Raw genomic sequence first — 17260 nt, forward strand, 5'->3', positions numbered from 1 at the left:
TAACGCACACAAAATGCTGGAAGAACCCAGCAGGCCAGGCAACATCTATGGAAAGGGGTACAGTCGACATTTCGTGCTGAGACCCTTCGACAGGACTGGAGAGAAAAGCTGAAGAGCAGATTTAAAAAGTGAGAGGAGGGGAGAGAGAAACACAAGGTGATAGGTGAAATCTAAAGGTGGGGGGATGAAGTAAAGAGCTGGGAAGTTAATTGGTGAAAGAGACACAGGGCAGGAGAAGAGGGAGTCTGGTAGGAGAGGACAGAAGGCCATAGAAGAAAGAAAAGGGGGAGGAGCATCAGAGGGAGGCAATGTGGGCAAGGAGATAAGGTGAGGGGGGGAAAGGGGAATGGTGAAGGGGAGGGGACAATTACCAGAAGTTCAAAAAAATCAATGTTCATCTTGGAGGCTACCCAGACGGAATACAAGGTGTTGTTCCTCCAACCTGAGCGGGGCCTCATCACGACAGTGGAGGAGGCTATGGATAGACATTATCAGAATGGGAATGGGAAGTGGAATTAAAATGGGTGGCCACTGTTCTGGCGGACGGAGCGTAGATGCTTGGCGAAGCGGTCTCCCAGTCTATGTTGGTCTCATCGATATATAGGAGGTCACACCGGAAGCACCAAACATTTTATGTCCCCAACAGACTCACAGGTGAAGTGTCGCCTCATCTGGAAGGACTGTTTGGGGCTCTAAATGGTAGTGAGGGAGGAGGGGTGAGAGCAGGTGTAGCACTTGTTCCGCTTTCAAGGATAAGTGCCAGGAAGGAGAGTGATCCCCGCAGAAAGCAGAAAGTGGTGGGGGGGGGGGCGTGAAGGGAAACATGCTCGGTGGTGAGATCCCGTTGGAGACGGTGGAAGTTGCAGAGAACTATGTGCTGGACACGGAGGCTGGTGGGGTGGTAGGTGAGGACAAGAGGAACCCTATCTCTGGTGGTGTGGCAGGAGGATAGGGTGAGAGCAGATGTGTGTGAAATGGAAGAGATGCGGTTGACGGTTGCGTTGACTTTTCATCAGAACAGAATATGTAATGCACTGCTCTCCCTGGCCGGTGCTCGATTAGAAGCCTCAGCACAGGTGAGCTTGTGCTGGTACCAGCACCACTTTGAGAGGCCTTTGGATTGGTTCATCGCATAGAGTCCTCCAGATCATAAATGTGGTTCCAAATGTTTGTTAGATTGCTCAGTAAGTTTATGAGATGCCACCATGTACCCATGCATTACACGTCTCTGATTTATAGAGTACATGAACCGTGCTGCTGGTGATGAGAGCTCCCTAGTACCCAGTTCTCAAACATTCATTCCTCACGTGTGGTGGTGGGTTCACATGAACATGGAGGATGCAGAGTCCTCAGGATTCACCCTTTCCTTCCGCCACCTTCCAGATCTACTTTCCTGCCGTGGTTCATGGCAGTGATCTCAGGAAATAATTCTGATCAGTGGCTCTAATCGAAGTGCTATAAGAAAAATGGAATTATTCTAGAAAAGATGAAAAAATATTAATGAAGTTATTATCAGAACTGGCACCTCTGAGTTATAAGGGGAGGCTGGGAGGGTTAGAACTATTTTTTTTCCGCTGGACCATAGGAGACTGACGAGGGTAATGGAAGCTTATAAAATCCCGAGGGATATGGATAAGATGAATAGCCAGCTTTTTCCCCTAGGAAAGCAGAATCCAAAACTAGATAGCATAGGTTTAAAATATGAGGGGAAAGACAGAAAGGTGTCCGAAGGGAGAAATTTTTTCCCCGCACAGTATATGGAAATGGTAGGGGTGGGGTACAATTATGACATCTAAAGGGCATTTGGACAGATCCGTGGTAGAAGAGATTTAGAGAAATATGTGCCAAGCACAGGCTAATGGGAATAGCTCATTTAGACATGTCAGTTGGAATTGATGGATTGAGCCTATAGCCTGTTTTCCATGCTATATATAGCTCTATGATTCTTAAATTATGTCGTTGTAGATATTAACTAGTGAGCTGCCCTTTGCTTTTCCCTGAATGCCACTTTTGCCTCCATCCAACCATCCAACAAGGCAGGTAGAACTTATGAGACAGAGACACTATCAGCCTAAGTCAGACTGTGCGGCTGTGGATTCGGACTTGAATCTGAAACCTCTGGACTCAGAGGTGAGAGTGTGGCCAACTGAGCAGAAACAGTCAGCACTCAAAGTTAGCTTGGATGTTCTTAACTGGAAAATTAATGACAGTATTGACTAGTTGGGCCAAATGCCCTTTCTCTCTTGTTGTCACATCTGTGTATTTACAGTTCTGTGCTCATATGATAGTTAATGTTTGAAAACAGTGAAGTATGTGCAAATGTAATTGCACTACCTGTGTTGATGAAACTCTGAACAGATCCAGTTCCTAAAGGAAATTCATTTTCAAAACGTACTTTGTTGTGTTAAGCAACCTGCATTCAAAAAAGATAGAATATACTGAAAATGCTAACAGATTAGGGAATAATGCTTGATAGAAGCAAAGCCAACATCTCAGGTTAATAAGCATTTGTCAGTGGTATTTTGTTTCTCTTTTACAATAGCTATGCAGCTTGTTTTTTTAAGGCAGATGGAAGGGTTCTCGCATGGGATAGAGGACTCTCCTGCCACCTTGTGGACATAAAGATCCCCTTCACCCTAGGGACAGTGCATTGAAATCCCCTCCTCTTGCCGTTTGCGGCTAATTTCAAATCTCAAAGAAATACTTACAGCTAAAGAATTACCTTAATTTAAAACATGATTTTTTTAAAGTTCCAGGAGCCCACCCTTTGCTGAAGTTGCTAAATGAAATTTGGAATTGGAGTTCATTGATTATTATCAGGTATACCAAGATACAATGAAAATCTTGTCTTTATACTGTTCATGCAAATCAATTCATTACACAGTGCATCAGGGCAGTACAAGGTAAAACAATAGCAGAAAGCAGAATAAAGTGCAGCAGCTACAGAGAAGGTGCAGTGCAGGTAGGCAATATGATGCAAGGTCATAACAAGGAAGATTGTGAGGGCAAGAGTCCATCTTACTGTACCTGGCAACAATTCAATAATGTTCTAACAGCAGAGCAGAAGCTGCCCTTGAGTCTGGTGGTACGTGCTCTCAGGCTTTCATATATTCTGACTGATGGGAGAGGGGTGAAGGGAGATAGTCTGGGGTGGGTGCAGTCCTTGATTTTACTGAGGCAGTAAGAAGTATAGGCAGAGTCTATGGGGGAGAGACTGGTTTCTATAATGTGTCCACAACTTTGTAGGTTCTTGCAGTCATGGGCAGAGCAGTTGCTGTACCAAGCCACTATGCATCCAGATAGGCTACTCTCTATGGTGCAACAATAAAAATTGGCAATGGTCAGCAGAGACATGCAAGCTACTTTAGGCTTCTGAGGAAATGGTGGCCTTGGCTTGGTGTCTACATAGCTGGACCAGGCCAGGTTATAGGTAATGTTCACTCCCAGGAACTTGAAGCTCTCATCCCGGTCAACCTCAACACCGTTGATGAAGACAGAGCTTGTGCACGCCCCTCTTCTGAAGTAGATAAACAGCTCTTCTGTTTTGCTGATGTTGAGGAAAAGGATGTTATCATGGCACCATATTTTAAGCTGTCTATCTCCTTCTTGTATTCTGACTGGTTGATATTTGAGATGTAGTCCACGACTATGGTACTATTTGCAAACTTGTAGATGGAGATCGAGGGGAATTTGGCAATGCATTCATGAGTGTACAGGTTAAAAATCTCTCCAAGTACCCCTGACAGCTGATCTGCTCAGGAGCTAAGGACAAAGCCATGGACATCATCCAGGCCAGATGTTTTCTGCAGGTTCACTCTCTGGAAGACTGATCTTATGCTTACAATAGCTCAGGTGCATTGAAGGTTATCAGACAATAGTCAATAGACAATAGGTGCAGGAGTAGGCCATTCGGCCCTTCGAGCCAGCACCGCCATTCACTGTGATCATGGCTGATCATCCACTATCAGTATCCAGTTCCTGCCTTATCCCCATAACCTTTGATTCCACTATCTTTAAGAGCTCTATCCACCACTCTCTGGGTGAAAAAGTTTTTCCTCAACTCCGTTCTAAATGGCCTACCCCTAATTCTTAAACTGTGGCCTCTGGTTCTGGACTCACCCATCAGCGGGAACATGCTTCCTGCCTGCAGCATGTCCGACTCCTTAATAATCTTATATGTTTCAATAAGATCCCCTCTCAGCCTTCTAAATTCCAGAGTATACAAGCCCAGTCACTCCAATCTTTCGACATATGACAGTCCCGCCATCCCGGGAATTAACCTTGTGAATCTACGCTGCACTCCCTCAATAGCAAGAATGTCCTTCCTCAAATTTGGAGACCAAAACTGCACACAGTACTCCAGGTGTGGTCTCACCATGGCCCTGTACAGCTGCAGAAGGACCTCTTTGCTCCTATACTCAATTCCCCTTGTTATGAAGGCCAGCATGCCATTAGCTTTCTTCATTGCCTGCTGTACTTGCATGCTTGCTTTCAGTGACTGATGTACAAGAACACCTAGGTCTCGTTGTACTTCCCCTTTTCCTAACTTGACTCCATTTAGATAATAACCTGCCTTCCTGTTCTTACCACCAAAGTGGATAACCTCACGTTTATCCACATTAAACTGCATCTACCATGCATCTGCCCACTCACCCAGCCTGTCCAAGTCACCGTGCATTCTCATAACATCCTCCTCATATTTCACACTGCCACCCAGCTTTGTGTCATCGGCAAATTTGCTAATGTTACTTTTACTCAGGGTGGGTGATGACATACCAATCTCTGTCTGTATAAATGTTCATAAAATGCTTTAGGCTCATCTGGAGGGGGTGCACAGTTTGCACAGTTGGCAGCAATGCTACCTGACTTTGTTTTACATAGAAACATAGAAACATAGAAAATAGGTGCAGGAGTAGGCCATTCGGCCCTTCGAGCCTGCACCGCCATTTATTATGATCATGGCTGATCATCCAACTCAGAACACCGCCCCAGCCTTCCCTCCATACCCCCTGACCCCCGTAGCCACAAGGGCCATATCTAACTCCCTCTTAAATATAGCCAATGAACTGGCCTCAACTGTTTCCTGTGGCAGAGAATTCCACAGATTCACCACTCTCTGTGTGAAGAAGTTTTTCCTAATCTCGGTCCTAAAAGGCTTCCCCTCTATCCTCAAACTGTGACCCCTCGTTCTGGACTTCCCCAACATTGGGAACAATCTTCCTACATCTAGCCTGTCCAATCCCTTAAGGATCTTATATGTTTCAATCAGATCCCCCCTCAATCTTCTAAATTCCAACGAGTACAAGCCCAGTTCATCCATTCTTTCTTCATATGAAAGTCCTGCCATCCCAGGAATCAATCTGGTGAACCTTCTCTGTACTCCCTCCATGGCAAGGATGTCTTTTCTCAGATTAGGGGACCAAAACTGCACACAATACTCCAGGTGCGGTCTCACCAAGGCCTTGTACAACTGCAGTAGTACCTCCCTGCTCCTGTACTCAAATCCTCTCGCTATAAATGCCAGCATACCATTCGCCTTTTTCACCGCCTGCTGTACCTGCATGCCCACTTTCAATGACTGGTGTATAATGACACCCAGGTCACGTTGCACCTCCCCTTTTCCTAATCGGCCACCATTCAGATAATAATCTGTTTTCCTATTTTTGCCACCAAAGTGGATAACTTCACATTTATCCACATTAAATTGCATCTGCCATGAATTTGCCCACTCACCCAACTCTATCCAAGTCACCCTGCATCCTCTTAGCATCCTCCTCACAGCTAACACTGCCACCCAGCTTCGTGTCATCCGCAAACTTGGAGATGCTGCATTTAATTCCCTCATCCAAGTCATTAATATATATTGTAAACAACTGGGGTCCCAGCACTGAGCCTTGCGGTACTCCACTAGTCACCGCCTGCCATTCTGAAAAGGTCCCGTTTATTCCCACTCTTTGCTTCCTGTCTGCTAACCAACTCTCCACCCACACCAATACCTTACCCCCAATACCGTGTGCTTTAAGTTTGCACACTAATCTCCTGTGTGGGACCTTGTCAAAAACCTTCTGAAAATCCAAATATACCACATCCACTGGTTCTCCCCTATCCACTCTACTAGTTACATCCTCAAAAAATTCTATGAGATTCGTCAGACATGATTTTCCTTTCACAAATCCATGCTGACTTTGTCCAATCATTTCACCACTTTCCAAATGTGCTGTTATCACATCCTTGATAACTGACTCCAGCAGTTTCCCCACCACCGACGTTAGGCTAACCGGTCTATAATTCCCCGGTTTCTCTCTCCCTCCTTTTTTAAAAAGGGGAGTTACATTAGCCACCCTCCAATCCTCAGGAACTAGTCCAGAATCTAACGAGTTTTGAAAAATTATCACTAATGCATCCACTATTTCTTGGGCTACTTCCTTAAGCACCCTGGGATGCAGACCATCTGGCCCTGGGGATTTATCTGCCTTCAATCCCTTCAATTTACCTAACACCACTTCCCTACTAACATGTATTTCGCTCAGTTCCTCCATCTCACTGGACCCTCTGTCCCCTACTATTTCTGGAAGATTATTTATGTCCTCCTTAGTGAAGACAGAACCAAAGTAATTATTCAATTGGTCTGCCATGTCGTTGCTCCCCATAATCAACTCACCTGTTTCTGCCTGCAGGGGATCTACATTTGTCTTTACCAGTCTTTTCCTTTTTACATACCTATAAAAGCTTTTACAGTCCGTTTTTATGTTGCCTGCCAGTTTTCTCTCATAATCTTTTTTCCCCTTCCTAATTAAGCCCTTTGTCCTCCTCTGCTGAACTCTGAATTTCTCCCAGTCCTCAGGTGAGCCACTTTCTCTGGCTAATTTGTATACTGCTTCTTTGGAATTGATACTATCCCTAATTTCTCTTGTCAGCCACGGGTGCACTACCATGTTTTATAATCCCTTAAAACATGTAAGCCCTGCCTCAACTGACAGCTGGTCTGGGACAAGATTTTTGGACTGGTATTGTCTTTTGGCATCTGATTACTTTAAAGAGGTCTAATTTTGATTTCTTGTGAAGGTCACGGTCACCTGATTTGAATGCTGCCATCCATGACTTCAGTAGGGAGTGGATCTTGCAGTTTATCCATGATTTCCAGTTTGAGAACAGCTGAATTGTCCTCATTGGTACACAGTCCTTAACACACTTGCTGATGGTGGTGACATACTCATCTTGTCTTTGAACATTGCCAAGTCTACCAACTCAAAGTAGTCCCATGGAAGCTTATTTCCTCCAGCCAGCATTATAAGACTTTGTGTACTGGATCCTCCCGGTCCAGCATTTGTTTGTATTTCGGGAGAAGGAGCACAGCCTGGTGGTCTGAGTTGCAAATGTGTGTGGACAGAAACTGGCTTGTTAGGCACCTTTGATGGTTGTATGGCAATAACCAAGGGGGGCCAGGAGAGGTACTGGTAGTATTTTGGTCACATTTTTGAAGTTGGCCTGGTCAAAGTCCCCAGCAATGATGAGAAGGGCTTCAGGATATTCTGTTTCCACAGAGTATAGTTCAGTGAGTGCAGGCTTCACATCTCTCTGAGGTGGGATGTAGACTGCTATCAAGATAGCTCGAGTGAACTCTGTGGCAGCTGGTATGGGCACTAATCTGGATATTCCAAACTGGAATATTTACCTGATATACACACGAGTTTGGGTTCAGATGGAAGGGGTAAGAATGTGAGCATGTCAGAGATCTGGCTTTAAACTTTACTCGAGCGCATGAAACCCTTCACAGTAGTCTTTTCACATTCTACTTTCTCAGCTGCAGTGATGATACAACAAACTTTTAAAATCAACATTGCATCCATTGTGATGAGACTTTAAACCCTATCCAATATAAGTATCTACAGGTACCCTCACTACAGGGATGTTATACTGTATCAACCTACATTTCAAAGAGTGGTTTACTTCCTTGCCTAGTCTCTGCAGCTCAGTCTTGCTGCCAATACCCACTATTTGAGTGGTGTGTACCCTGCTCTCTATCAAGGTGGAGTTTCTTCAGCTGACAAAACAGTTTAAACACAATTTATTTTATTTTTTAAATGATGCACATTTAAATTTAGACAAATAATCCTTGACACACTTGAAACTCACAGAGAATTTCTAACTTATAAAAGATTTCCAAATTACAAAGGACTTGTAAGCTACAAAGGATTTCCAAAAAACAGGTACAATTCTTACAAACTAAAAGGACACACCAACAAGTCGTAGAAGAACAAGTCATCTGTCACAAAAACCACAGGCTGAGGAATGAATTCTAGTTCTTCTTTCTGTCCCCCCATGTTTCTGACATTCTCCTTGTCATTGCTAACAATCCTAACTACTTCTTCCTCTTTTGTGTTAATGGTGGTTCACACCGATTGGGAAAGTGTATTACCACCACCTACTGTAATGGAGTATGACAGGGATCGGATCCTGCCTCCCAAGCCAGGGCCCTACACGACTTAACCAGCCCTGCCTCAGATGCCAGAATATCCTGCAAATTAGGCACCCCTGATCTACCCAATAATTGCCTAAATAACTTCCTCCTCCTTCTTCTTCTTCTTCAGACAGTGATTTTTAATGGCAGTTGGCAGTCCCAACTTAAAGGTGTATTACCATCACTGGAGTGTGCTGTGGAGAGTTGGGAAATAAAACCCCTACTCGTTCTTTATCAAATGAAAACTCAATTACCCCAAAAAGCCCTATAGATTGTCAATGATCAAAGACAATATTGTGAATTAAATTAAAGTTACTTCCTTAACTTAGTAAAGTTTTTCAATCAAAACTGTCAACCCCCAAGGCTAGTATTGCAGTCTGCATTTGCTTTCTTTCAGCCTTATATGCTTCAGGTGGTAAAAGAATGTGTTCAACTGTTTCATAATGATGACAACAGCTATACACTTCAGAGTGATATTTCCCAGCTAGATATAAGGAATAACTAAGCACAGCATCCCCAGTTCTGTCTAGTCAATGTAATTCCTTCTCTTCTTGTCTTACCCCCTTCTCCCATCAATCCAATAATTTTATATTCTATAAAGGTGGTTCTCTTATACACATTATCCCACATCTTGCATAATCCCCTAATTCTTAACATCACCAACCCCTTAGCTTCTGATTTGCTAAATGGAAGATATCTACTCATGGATGAACTTTTAACAGCTTATTTGACCAAACAATCAACCCACTCATTCCCCTCAACACCTCTATGTGCAGAGACCCGTAAGAAGACATGTAGACCAATACTTTGAATATGAAATAAAGTATGATGAGCTTCCAGCAGTAAATCTGACCTACTGCTAGAATGACCTGTTTTAAGACTAGTCAAAACAAAAAAAAGAATTGGAACAAATTATAACTTCGCAAGGACAGATTTCCCCCACCCACTGTGAGCACAAAATGATGGCAACCAGCTCTGCAGTATATACTGATTAGTAAGGTATTTCTTTATTGTTACCTGTAATTCACAATAATTTTCTTTAATATATTGATGAACAAACAGACTCTCAGGCATATCAGGATCCTTGGACTTCATTAAATCATGCAACCTAAAATCAACTAAAAGTCTTTGGAAAAAACCACGGTGAGGTTATTGGAAAAGCTACAGTGGGACATATTGCATAATCTAGCAAACCCACATTCCTCAAACACGAGGAAATCTGCAGATGCTGGAATTTCAAGCAAAACACATAAAAGTTGCTGGTGAACGCAGCAGACCAGGCAGCATCTCTAGGAAGAGGTACAGTCGACGTTTCGGGCCGAGACCCTTTGTCAGGACTAACTGAAGGAAGAGCTAGTAAGAGATTTGAAAGTGGGAGGGGGGGATCCGAAATGATAGGAGAAGACAGGAGGGGGAGGGATGGAGCCAAGAGCTGGACAGGTGATTGGCAAAAGGGATATGAGAGGATCATGGGACAGGAGGGCTAAGAAGAAAGAAAAGGGGGGGGGGGAAGCCCAGAGGATGGGCAAGGGGTATAGTGAGAGGGACGGTATAGTGAGAGGGACAGAGGGAGAAAAAGGAGAGAGAGAAAAAGACTGTGTGTATATAAATAAATAACGGATGGGGTACGAGAGGGAGGTGGGGCATTAGTGGAAGTTTGAGAAGTCAATGTTCATGCCATCAGGTTGGAGGTACCCAGATGGAATATAAGGTGTTGTTCCTTCAACCTGAGTGTGGCTTCATCTTTACAGTAGAGGAGGCCGTGGATAGACATATCAGAATGGGAATGGGATGTGGAATTAAAATGTGTGGCCACTGGGAGATCCTGCTTTCTCTTCCTAGCGTGATAAGAACCCAGCCACCCAAAACTAAAAACACTCTTCTTCTGATGTTTCCAACAGTCTTCCAACACATGTTTAACAGAGTGGTCATTCCTCTGCCTCCTCAAATTAATCCAGTATGTTAAGAACTTCAACCTTCACAACTATAAGGGTACCATTCTAATTGACATGACCTGCACATGATGTTTTTCAGTTACATTCATCAGGCCAGGAGAATTCAATGTTTAATTGGGCCAATATAGGCCTTATTGTTTCTCTTGGTTAAATCATTGGCCAGTAAGACAAGAGGATGAACAAGGAATATTCGTTAGAAGTTTAACTCTGTCAAAAAGATCACTCTGATTCCTGGGAAATATCATGTTTCTGTGCTCGAAAGCTGAGGTTAGCAATAAGCCTCTCGGGTCCTGGAAAGTGACTACCCATCACATCATTAGTTTCCTTGAATTCTTGAAATTTGCCAAGCCGTGATAGATGAGGACACAGGCTGTTTAATTGGGGAACATTGCAGAAGTGCTCAGTTCTCGCAGTTGCTGGTGGGACATGGTCTATCTGTGGTATGAGACCTTACATTCTGACTTTGGAAGTTTACTGAGTCTTCTCCGTTTGCATAACTCAGACAGGATGTCTGACCACGAATTAGGCTTCAGCCTGCTGTTCGAAGGCAATGGTGAAATTGACCCAAAGTGCTTCAGCCAGTACAGGATTCAGGGTGAGTCAGGATGGTAATAGCTGCAGAGCTGAATTATGTGAAAAGTGAATATTTTAAAAAGCTGGATAGGATGGTGTAAAGCAATTCAAGACTGAATGTATCAAGGCATGGTATCTGCAATCAAAATATAGAGTCTGGTGATGTTGAGGAATTAGAGAGAGAAAAAAATCTGAAATTAATCAGAGTTAATAGGGCCAAACTAAAAGAAAGACTAACAGAGTGAGGAGTTATTAGTGAAGGTATTAATTTCTCCTTGAGGCAAAAACAATGAACAAAGCCTTTACCATGTTTAAACAAGGCCTGTTGAGAATGGATATTTGACATACCTCCTTCACAACTGTCTCCTGGTGGTGCTGCTCCAGTCTTAATATTACCTCTCTGTTATTCCCGTTTTCACTTCAGTACTTGTTTTGTTGGACTGTCTCAGATTGCACCACAATCTCTGCAGCATTCTGCTGTTCCTGTGTTCATTGCTGTACTTATTGTTGTTTTTTTTATCATTACCATGCACTTGTGAGCTTCATACAAACAAGGAATTTCATTGCACTCTGGCGTGTATGCAGAAAACTAATCTAATGAGGCTTTATAAGGCACTGATGAGGCCTCGCCTTGAGTATTATGTAGAGTTTTGGGCCCCTCTTCTTAGAAAAGATGTGTTAGCATTGGAGCGGGTCCAGAGGAGGTTCACAAGGATGATTCCAGGAATGAAAGCGTTATCATACGAGGAATATTTGATGGCTCTGGGTCTGTACTCGCTGGAATTTAGAAGGATGAGGAGGGATCTCACTGAAACCTTTTGAATGTTGAAAGACCTAGATAGAGTAGATGTGGAAAGGATGTTTCCCGTGGTGGGAAAGTCTAGGACAAGAAAGCATAGCCTCAGGATAGAGGGACGCTCTTTCAAAACAGAGATGCGGAGAAATTTCTTTAGCCAAAAGGTAGTGAATTTGTGGAATTTGTTGCCACATGCAGCTGTGGAGGCCAGGTCTTGGGTGTATTTAAGGCAGAGATTGATAGGTTCTTGATTGGACATGACATCAAACGTTACGGGAGAAGGCTGGGAACTGGGGTTGAGGAGGAGAAAAAAAATGGATCAGCCATGATTGAATGACGGAGCAAATTCGATGGGCCAGATGGCCTAATTCTGCTCCTATGTCTTATGGTCTAATCTATAGGCAGCTGACTGACCAAAACATATGGTGATAGAAAGAAAATGTTGGAGATACTCAGAAAGCCAGGCAGCATCAGTGGAGCAAAAAATGGAATTAGGTTATTGACCGTTCATCATAATGCTTAACTCTGATTCTCTTTACCACCTTCTACCTTCTCTGCAACTTAAAGCAGACTTTATGTCATTCAAAAGAAAATCATTGACCTGAAAAACTTTGTTTTACCAATGAGCTGCTGATTATTTCCAGCATTAAGTGATTTAACTTTCTCCATTTGCAAGAACTTGTTTCTGGATTAGTGAAGTCGAAGAAATGAAGCCCTCATGTCAGCAAGGATTCCGTTGGTGAAGGGAGCCTGTAATTCTACTTGTAGCAATGCAGGGTCGTCAACTGTATAATGCTAGGGGGAAAAAATACATGGATTAGTGAAACTGGAAAAGGCGGATACCGTGATGAAGAAATCCAAATGGGAATTCAGGGATAACTTCTATACCAAGAGAGTGGTGGGAACATGGAACTTGCTACCACAGCAGCTGAACAAGGAAAATGGGGTGCTTAGGGAGAGCTGAGCTGCCTCAAATGTTGCTGACCAGCTTTAATCGATGTGTGATGGTATGCTGAAATATGGAATGACAGTGTGGTACTCCAGCTGCAGCAAGACAGAGCACAAAGCATTCCAAACGGGTCGTTAGGACAGCCAGGCACATCACTAGGACTCAACTACGTGACCTCGAGACAATCTACAGCTCTCAATGCCTACTGCGTGCTCGTGACATAATTAAAGACCCAGCCCATCCCAGACACTGTCTGGTCAATCTCACGCCTTCTGATAGGAGGTACAGAAACACTTTAGCCAAGACAGTCAGACTGAAAAACGGCTTCTTCCCGCGTGCTGTTGTGCCGCTGAGTAATGCTGCATCCTGGCTTGCCAGTGGTCTTTGTGTGCTATGGACCATTGAAGTCACTTGTTCATTGTAAATATGGGATTATTGTTCATTTTTAATTAAGCCACTGACTGGAGTAGCACCACAAACTTGTGGTCTTGAGCAATGGCAAAAAAGTTCTATTCTATTTAAAGTCAGCTAGGTAAGGGCGCAAGGGAAAATAAATAGCTACACTAATACCTATTGAGGAGGAATGGGCTTGAATGGAGTATAAAAAAGGTCTGGTTAGAGGGAAGTTTTGAGATGAGAGTGAAGAAAAGAATGGTAGAGGATGTGGAATATGTACTTACTTGAAGATGAAAGCATTGGCAGAGGTCTGCAAAAAGGTCGTAAGCACACAAGAGGACACTATTAACATCAGCCAGCATAGAGACAGGTAAAGCGAGTCAGGAATACAGGCATGCTTCATGGAGAGGGAAGCTCAGGGGAGGACATGAAGGAGATATGATGAAAGGGGAGTGAAATTCAGTCAGACTAGATATAATCCAGAATGAGATTAGACTTGTTAGTGAAGGAAGGTTAAAGGGAGAGATTTAGGGGAAAGTGCAGGAGAGAGTGGTGCAGAAGTAAGTCCAGGAGAAAGGGGTTTAAGCATTATGAAATGGTGCTGAGCCAGCCAGATCTACTAATGCCAGGGTAGCCAGCTGTGTACCGTGTACTCAACACCTTCACCACTTGGGCTTGGGAAGGCAAAGGTAGGAAACAAGTCAAAGGCAGCAATTAAGTAAGTTTGAGTTATGATTGTTCTGGGGCAAAGTTATCAGAAAAAGAAGTGATGAAAGGAAATGAGGCCTGCTGGGATTGTAAGGCCAAAGACTGACCACTTTAAAATCTCACCTACAGCCTTCAGATGAGCTGAACACAGTAAAACACCTGCTAAATCATCTCCTTACACTTGAAGAAAGGTATCACAAAGTGATAACCCTGGAGCACCAAACTACAATTTTTTCAGTCAGATATTTAAAAGTCACAGATACTTTGACTGTGAGTGTTTAGTCAGCCTCCTTGCAGTCTAAGGATTAAATAAAAATTCAGTCTTAATAAAGGCCCTGATTGATATAATCACAACAATGTTGACAGAAAGAAAGTTTATTTTCCAAATTGTGCGTTTGTGGTTTTCAGCCTAATGAATGAAACTAAAAATCAGACACCCCATTCTATGGACTGAATGAATTGTCTGGCGAGTATCAGAAGCTACTACAGCTCCATTGTACTGCTGTGCTGGTGCAACCCGTGATGGCTTCATTCTCAGCTGCGTCTGACTGAATCAATTCAGCATCATTTTGTCATTTCGAAGTCCTGTGCAAAGCAAATAGTCTCTCTGGGCAGCAGCGTTGCCCAGTGTGCAGCTGGCAGCCTGCGGATTGGGTGCCTCAGCTTTATCCTCTGCCATAGTGAAGTTTGTGCTGAGAAACCTGCCGTGAGCTGCGATACTGCAAGGCTACATTCTGTGGAACGAAGCAAGTCGGTGCACAATGGGTCGCTATCGCAGACAAGGTGAAAGAGGTACACTTGGTATTCAAATGTAGTCTGTGCAAAGCCTTTGTCTTTAATTATGATTTCACAGAATCGTGTGTGTGTGTGTTGCAGAAATGGGAACAACTGTCGGCGAATTCAGTCATATCACTGGGAACTCAGTCACATCATATCATGCTTAAAGTGACATTCGTTGCCAATGGAATTGAAGTGAAAATACTTCACTCTGAGCAATTTAGCATTTTGAGAGGAATTACTGCTCCATCTTGGATCTCAAATATGTGCAAAGCAGTGCTGTAAATTCATCACTGATCTTGGCTAAGAGCGGAGGAAGCCTCTAGCTCCACACAATGGGCTACATTTAAAAAGGCAGCAGTGGGCATGATATTATCAGTTTTGTCCGATGTTGTTCATTTAATGCAGAGGTTTGTGGAAAGGAAGTATTTTTCATGTCAACATATAAATTTGGCAAATGAAGGCTTAAACTCCATTTAAGTATTTATTTAGTCCAGAAGAACTATTTATGCTCATTGGACCTATGGTAGAGACTTCAAATTAAGGATTATAAATCACATGAACTGAATCACAGCTTATGAACCGAGTTTAGGGATCTGTTACTAGCTTCCTGTTTGCTACGACCTGTTTTTTTTTAAATTTTTGTGGTTATTCATGTTATCTGCCAGAGTAACTGCTATTTTCAAGTGATTCCTGATGTTGTTTAATTAAGGCAGTGAAAGAGCTTGAAGGACAATGGTGAGACAGAAGTAGCATGTGTTTCAAAGCAAGCTTAGCCGCAGCATTTAAATCAGCCTTTTCAATGAAATTGGCTCATAAATTGTATAGTGCTTACAAATTGTTGGTCTATTTATGATGAAGTGAAAATTCTAATTACGTACTGAAGACTTCCTCTTAAAGACATTGTTGTGAGAAGCCAAATGGACAGTGAGCCTTCTGAAGTCATCCTTAATACATGTTCTGTAATTTACTGGTTGTCTGCTGTTGTACTGTGTTTACATTATAACTTCCATGGATCTCTTAATTTGTAAATAATTTCAAGCAGTGATTTACACAGTGCAATAGATTTTGTGCCAGGAACATCCAAATTAATGCAAGAGAGAAAGGGAAAGGAAGTGTAAAGCATTACAATCCTCTGATCCTCACAGAATACCAGTGGATTACTTTATGAAGTGCACTTAGCATCCTAATGGGGGAATTGGGCCAGCTGATTTGTGCTCAGCTCCTGAAAACAATATGTAGCGAGTTTCCTATCAGTACTTCAGCTGATAACCTACTGCAGTCGTGATCAATAATCAGAAGTATGGTGTGCTCTCCTAAGCCAGGAATAAAGAGATACAGACTTGAGTTCCATCTCAGTGTGGAAAGTCACTCAAATAGGTGAAAGGTGTTTAACTGCACTGGGAATTGATGAGGGGGGGGTGTTTCAAGGTTTGAGAGGGCAAGTATACTTAGCCTCACTAGCAATGAGAAAATTTAATTCAACCAGCAGTCAGCAGAACTGTGTTTATTTTGTGTTCTTTTTTCCTGACAGATCATCAGAGGCAATCTGAAGAGAGAAAATTAATGAAACCCTCTTCAATGTTGCCCCCACCACTCCCATTGACACAGCATAGCCACAGGATCAGAGCACAGAGGAAGCAGCGAATCTCACAGGTAAGCTCACCCCTTCGACCGCATCAGGCTGAGCTTGCATTGAGATCACACAGTAGTTGTACATTTACAATTTCACACAGGTGCATTGAGGGTTGGACCTAGGCTGGCAAAGGGGTTGGATGGATGTGTGTGGAGACACCCTGTGAGGCGAGGTGCTGTTCTTATTTTGTTTTGTTTGTAGAGTGTTGACAATTGTACTAATGTAGCTCCCATTCCCACCAAATCACTCCCCCCCCCCCGCCCCATTTCCATTGAATATTTTGAACATCTTTCTCTCAGGTACTCAGGCAAAAGGAAGTATTGAAATTATGCAGCAGTGTAAACATTTAAAAAATCCATTCCATATAATCATGAAACTCTGGCAGTGTACAACTATGCTGAAAATAAATTATCTCTGTTTAGGTGAGAAAAGTTTACATGAAGATTTGGTTAATTACTTTGGAGCTTAATATCAAAAATAATTAATTTATTAAAGTTACCTGTGGGGAGTTGATCTGATCTGATATGCTGACCAATTTGCACTTTTGAATGGACACTTTGGAGCAAAATCATAATCGAGAAATAAAGGGGCACCTAGATCAGCGTTCATGCTGCATTTGATGTTATGGTATTCGCCAGGCTTGGCAATTAGCCTGCAGACGTTTCATCACCAGTTGAGCAGACATCCTCAGTGTACAGTTGCTGGTGTTTCTCTTTGGGAATGCTCGCACCCCTGTTCGCCTCAGTCTGATGGCTACCCCTTCGGCTGACCTTTGATTTAGAAACATCGATCATAGAAACATAGAAAACCTACAGCACAATACAGGCCTTTCAGCCCACAAAGCTGTGCCGAACATGTACTTGCTATAGAAATTACTGGGAGTTATGCGTAGCCCTCTATTTTTCTAAGCTCCATGTGCCTAACCAGGAGTCTCTTAAAAGACCCTATTGTATTCGCCTCCACCACCATCACCGACAGCCCATTCCACACACTCACCACCCTCTGCGTA

General features: G+C 43.1%; 1 protein-coding gene across 2 annotated transcripts in view; it reads left to right on the plus strand.

Moving 5' to 3' along the window:
* The window catches only part of LOC140199132 (actin remodeling regulator NHS-like), a 467573-nt gene that overhangs the window by 374061 nt on the left and 76252 nt on the right, over nt 1–17260 (plus strand). For both annotated transcript variants that reach the window (XM_072260706.1, XM_072260707.1), the window contains exon 3: nt 16150–16271. In XM_072260706.1, the coding sequence (XP_072116807.1) occupies nt 16150–16271 (122 nt within the window). The remainder of the gene's footprint in view (nt 1–16149; nt 16272–17260) is intronic.

The sequence above is a fragment of the Mobula birostris genome, chromosome 6 (assembly GCF_030028105.1).
Source record: "Mobula birostris isolate sMobBir1 chromosome 6, sMobBir1.hap1, whole genome shotgun sequence".
In the NCBI taxonomy this organism is placed as follows: Eukaryota; Metazoa; Chordata; class Chondrichthyes; order Myliobatiformes; family Myliobatidae; genus Mobula; species Mobula birostris.